Raw genomic sequence first — 6,015 nt, 5'->3', positions numbered from 1 at the left:
TGTATGTTTTGACATGTGAAGAAATTGACAATAAAGCTGACTTTGACTTTGACTATAAAGGAAAGGGGAAACATAATATGAGCACTTTAAGACTGATTGGTGAGAACAGTTATTTGTATAAAATGTTTTCCCCAACAGATGAATGTTACAGGAAACTTAGGCATTCACAGGTTTTCACATGTTATAAAATTCTTTGTCTGTTTTGTCAAAGAGCAACACATTTTCACTCCCAACTCATCACATATGGCAGCTTGGTCATGACACTTTTGGCGTCACGTTTTTAAGGCTCTGGATACCCCTTTAGTGTCATTTTTCAACATGCAGGGTTGGAAAAAATTGATTGTTGAATGGGTTAAAATAAATGTTTGTTACATAACTCCCGTAGGTTATGTACGTAGCGTAAGTGTAAATAAGTCAACGTAGACTTTTGGTTGAAGAATCCTGGATAAAAGTTTTAAAAAATGTGTATTTTTTTGTGTTTGCAGTGAAATAAGATAAAACGTTTTGATGGAAAATGTGTCTTTTCTTTAAACAAGTGTTTAAAACAAGTGTGGCTTCAAGAAGAGTTAGCAGGGGGAGAGAGGCAGCGGGTCGACACAAGGCCACGGAGAGCCCACATATTAGCAAATAAAAGGCTTCTTCCAGTCTTGTTTTGACTGGCTCAGTTTGTCAGACAAATAAATCAGAAAGCAGCAAGTGTGTAAAAAAAAAAAGAGGAAAAAAAAAACCCTGTGTTCACTGCGTTGTTTTAGTGGCGGGCCAAAAGCTTTCTTCCAGCCTAAGAGTTTAAATACTGTCGGTAATAAAATTAGAGTGACATCCAAAGAAAACTGCTGTTTTATTTCCTGCAGACAGAGCCCTCACAGAGCCAAAGGGTTTGGCTTAAGTTTGGAGCATTTATATGTTATAGTCACATTTACAAATCAATCATTTAGCTGAAGATTTTATCATCTTTATAGTGAGGGAACCTAAACCTCTCTCCTTCTAGTTAGAGGATATTCAATTAGTGTAAATATTTTACTTTCTTGCTTCCTTGGACAAGCACAGCAGTTATCTGTTCTGGGAATCAAACTTCTGACCTGAAGAGTTTTAGAAGAAGAAGAAGAACAGTAAATGTCTCTTTTGTGGATTAAAATTCAGGATTATTTCTAGAGCTGTTCATCAAACATTCAGCAAGAATCCAGCATAGAGGAGGTCAAGAGACAAAGATAAAAGAACCCACATGACATTTTGACTTTGCATAAACATACACGCCGATATTCTTAAGCCGAGCGGCGTGTGATCTGTATGCATTTTGAGCAATCTGCGTGTATATCAACGCTGTACACAGCGAGCGTAAACATACGTACATGCCACTTGCTGTGTTATCTCCACTTGCCATGTTATCGTGAGAAGAAGGCGATGGTTGAGTTTAGGAAACGTTACACGTGGGTTGGGTTTAACAAAAGAAGAACCGGTTGGGTTTGGGATAAGAAGAACGGGGTTGACTTTAGCAAAAAAAAAAAAGAAACCGATGGTTGACTTTAGTAAACGTGACACGCGGTTGGGTTTAGGAAAAGGAAGAAAGGGGATGCTTTAGTAAATAAACAGACAGTTGAGTTTAGGAAACGTGATATGCAAGACACATTCCCCTGTCTCCTGAGTGAAAGTCCTGTGTTTTACCCATCAACCACCTGACCAACCGCCCTTTAATACTACTCGCTATAGCATAAATTCACACGGCATCACAAGGTAGTGTAACTCAATGGGGGCCAACAGCGTTGATAAACCCCCTAAAAAGTATGCGTCTTGATAACATGCCAATAATGGCACACAAATTGGCGTGTCATACATACGCCATTTCATGAGATCAGTCTGAAAGAGCAGTAAGAAAGAAAGACAGAAAAGTAAGTAGTGTTTTCTCACAGTTTTCGTCCTGAGCGATGCACTGCAGCGGTATGCCGAAGAAGGAAGTGTAGGAGTCATTGTACCAAACCAGCAGCTCTGTTCCTCTGGGGATATCCATACACGCTCTGTAAAAGATACAGGACCTGCAATAAAACACACACACACACACACAATTTAATTGAAAAGTGCCAGTCAAATAGTGTTTTAATGGTGTTAAAAACTTCTGGATATCATCAAAGTGCAGCATCCTGAAAATAATCGGAAAAGAAAACCAAATATCAAGTCATTTCAGTGTGAAGATGCTGAACAGGAGTGATGGGGGTCGAGTTTAGAGTCTGAATGTGTTGCTTAACTCTTCAGGAATCCAGAAAATGGGATGCTGACTTCAGTTTCACTTTACATTTAAAGCACATGAGTATGTCACTACAGTTCTTTGAATTCTAGATTATTGACAAATATGGTAGGGAAAAACCTAGATTTTGTCCAAAAAAAATGTTAAACAGACCTGCAGTCGGGATAGTGTTACTGGTCAGTGACTCTGTCCAGGTCTGACTTTGGAAACGTTTCCCATCTGATTACAGCTAGATTTCATAGCTGACCAAACCCAAATGATTTATGGGTAATACCTGGTGTCTCTCACTCTGTTTGGACCAACTAATGACAGTGATGTTGTTCAAACACACAAGGGTTCCACGCAAAAACATCATTCTAACAACATGAACCAACTCTGTGTTCAAAACCACATTTTCATAACCAGCCCGGACTATTTTAAAACTATTTCCCACGTGTTTTCTCCCACCAAGGTGGTACGTGTCAGATCGTGGTACGATTGTAACTGAGAGGTCACTGGTTCAACTCCCACACGACTCCTATGTTTTCCTGCCAAAGTGCCTTCCAGCTGGAAGACTAATTTCTTTTGGCTAACAGCTTCAGACAACCACTTAAAGTGAAAATAAATGATATTCAATCCAAAACCATAACTGCTTTTTAATATCTAGTTAATTCAAAGCACACTGAGTTTCCCTAATGTGAGAAATGTTCAACTAATGAAGTTTGACTTGACGTCACTAAAACGCCTCTTAATGCAAACAAAAGCCCCGATAAACCATCGGACTGTTACGATTCGTCCAAAAGCAGCTCAGTCAAGAAATGCACAAATATAAACAACCACACAGGAGATTTTGTTTTAACATTAGTTAAAAATCATACTGACATTACTGCCGACCATATATATACTTGCAAAACGGAACGTTTAAAATGTATATGTAACGTTTATGTATATGTAATGTTTATGTAACGTTTAAAATAATCATTTCTCAATTACTTGCTTTTTTGTGATCGTTCAGAGCCGAAATTATGATCACGATTAAAAATGTGATAATTGCACAGCCGCATCATCACCCAACAAGAAGAGGACAACTAGACCAACACTAGCAGTTCAGATTTTTTGTTACAAAGTTCTTTTGTATTATGCTCTCTGCAAATTTACAAGCATTTTGCATTTAAAACAAATACTTTGACTGTTAACAAGGACAAGAAATCCGAGCATTTATTACAACATGAACGGTGCTGACAGACACTACAACAAGTGATTCAGAATAAAGCTGCACGTGTGTCTCTCTCGTGTGGGTTTAGATCGAATGTTGATAAAATGCATGAAAGCCTTTCATGGTTTAAAGTCAAAAATAGACTTGTGTATTCGCTTATGTTTTTTTTTTTTTTACATAATGTTATAACAAACATAACACCCTTTACTTTTTATACAAAACTTTACTTTAGTACTGATACACATCATTACCCAACAAAACATGCAGTAGGAGGTAGTTTTACTTTACCTGAAGTGAAAAGACTATTAAACAAAACATTCAGTATGGTTTTAAAAAATCACTTAAGACATATTACCTTCAAAGTAGTTTAAATATTTAATACCAAATTAGAGTCTGTTACAGGGCGTTTGTTATCTTATTTCTCAAAATAGATATATTCGGAGTGGTGTCTTTATTTTATTTTTTGTATTCATTGCGTTTACTGTAAGATTTAATTATGATTTGTATTTTCAAATGTAATAATGTCTGTGTGTGTAATGTGATGTCGTAAAGAGTATTGTCACGAGAACAGATTGAAGGACCACAGGAAGAATAGCTTTTAGCTTATGCTGAAGCTAATGGGAATCCAAATAAAACAAACAAACTACACAAGTTTTACACACCTGCTTGTGTTTATGTTGTTTTTTAGTTTAGGTTTTGCAAAGTCCAACAAGGTCACAGTGTATAGATCCAAAGCAAAAACATGATGTGAAGTAATTTAATAGTATTTCAGCTATGTTTGATAAAAACTGAGACAATACCATTTTACCGTAGTATTGGTTTTGGCTACAATAATCGTAGTGTGAAAATTGAATACAGGCACTAACTTACAATTGTGGAACCATGCAATCATTTCCTGGTCATAAGAGTGAGTGACAGTACTGATAAAGATCAGAAATATTTGAGGAGAAAAGTTAGTGCAAACATCCAAGTCAAACTGAGCCTGCTGAAGATCTGTGTTTAAGAGAGAGAGAGAGAGAGAGAGAGAGAGAGAGAGAGAGAGAGAGAGAGCGAGAGTGTGTGTGTGTGTGTGTGTGTGTGTTTTATTAATTCTTTCCACACCGGGGGAGAGGTGGGGTGGAGCTGGATCCATGTGAAAACACAGCCAGGAGGGACCAGGCAATAAATCAAACATCCCCAATGACCTCCCAGGATAAAAAGAGAAAATATGAATCCACAAACATGCAGCGGCTTGTATGCATTTAAAACAAATGTATGTGTTTAATACACACACGCTGCTACTTTCAGGCGGGGCTGTGTTATAAATCAAACACATCCAACAGATTCTCAGGTATGAAAAATAAAGACCCCTGCTGCGTTACAGCAGCGTGGTTGTTTTAAATTGTTCGTCTGGCAGATCAGTGGGACGCAGTATCGTCAGCTCTCTGATCTTTCTTCAGTTCTCTGTTTTCATACAAAGCAAAAAAAGCTTCGTGATCGGCTTTTAAATAATAGCATACATACCAACGGTGTGAAGTTATAAATCAAGGTGTAATAATGTGTCTACATGCGTCCAAACATGTTTATCTAAAACATACATAGTGTCACAAAGTCAGATTTGGTCACGTGACTCGTGAGAGCAAATCAGTCTGCACTCCACGGGGAAAGCTGGGCTAACTGGTCCCTTGTACTTGTACTGGTCCCTTGTACTTGTACTGGTCCCTTGTACTTGTACTGGTCCCTTGGGACTTAAACCACCAACTCTCCGGTTCCCAAACCAACTACTGACTGAGCTACTGCCACCCAAATTAATATTGTGTCGGTCATACTATGCAATGATTTTTTTTATGTCTTTGTTGAATGAGACAGCAGAAGAGCTTAAAAAAATATCCATATTAATAGCAATATTGGTGGAAAAAATTGCAATTAGATTATTTTCCTTAACTTGTTAGCTGTTACAAACAATATTAACCACTACCAACTACAGTTAATAAACACATTCCTCAGTTTCAAATTGATCTTAATTTTCACCAACTTTGCTTTTGGACAAATTTAAAAGCACTTCTAGCCCAAAGGGAAATAAAATAAACCAGAATACAATAACGCTACAGAAAAGGCTGGAGTTGAGGGGTCTCGGTCACTTCTGAGAACGGGAAAATGGTGTCATTATCTGTACTGATAAAGGAAGCAGAAGTTCAGAATGTCTTTGTTTTTCTTAAGTCGGATCAGTTACACTGATCAGTTGCGCTTTAACCTGACCCTCAGGACACTTTCCTGGCGCTACATCCTTGTATGAACCAGTTTTACCATTTTTTCTAAGCCCTGATCGGAAAGCATGTACTGTCAGACCTGTTACTGTCTTTAGGGAAATTAAAAAAAAATTCCCAAGTTTGCACGCACAACTTTGTTGCACAACTGCTCTCTAAGTAACTTGACATTTTAGCATCAAAAACCTGATCCTGGATAAAACACTGAAATCTTTTAGTTGAGATTGTTTTGTTGCAAATTTAAGACAAACCCCCACCCCAGTTGACACTAGATCTAATGATCTATCTTGTACACTTTGTCTGCCAAACACTAGCACGGCTGTCAACATCAAAAT

General features: G+C 37.7%; 1 protein-coding gene across 1 annotated transcript in view; it reads right to left on the bottom strand.

Annotated features, from left to right (window-relative positions):
• The window catches only part of prdm6 (PR domain containing 6), a 114,270-nt gene that overhangs the window by 30,259 nt on the left and 77,996 nt on the right, over window positions 1-6,015 (bottom strand). Inside the window, exon 6 of the mRNA XM_032515953.1 lies at window positions 1,906-2,030. Within this exon, the coding sequence (XP_032371844.1) occupies window positions 1,906-2,030 (125 nt within the window). The remainder of the gene's footprint in view (window positions 1-1,905; window positions 2,031-6,015) is intronic.

Source organism: Etheostoma spectabile, chromosome 5 (genome assembly GCF_008692095.1).
Source record: "Etheostoma spectabile isolate EspeVRDwgs_2016 chromosome 5, UIUC_Espe_1.0, whole genome shotgun sequence".
Lineage (NCBI taxonomy): Eukaryota > Metazoa > Chordata > Actinopteri > Perciformes > Percidae > Etheostoma > Etheostoma spectabile.
Note: the sequence above shows the minus strand (reverse complement) of the source record. Positions and strands in the feature narration are given on the sequence as shown.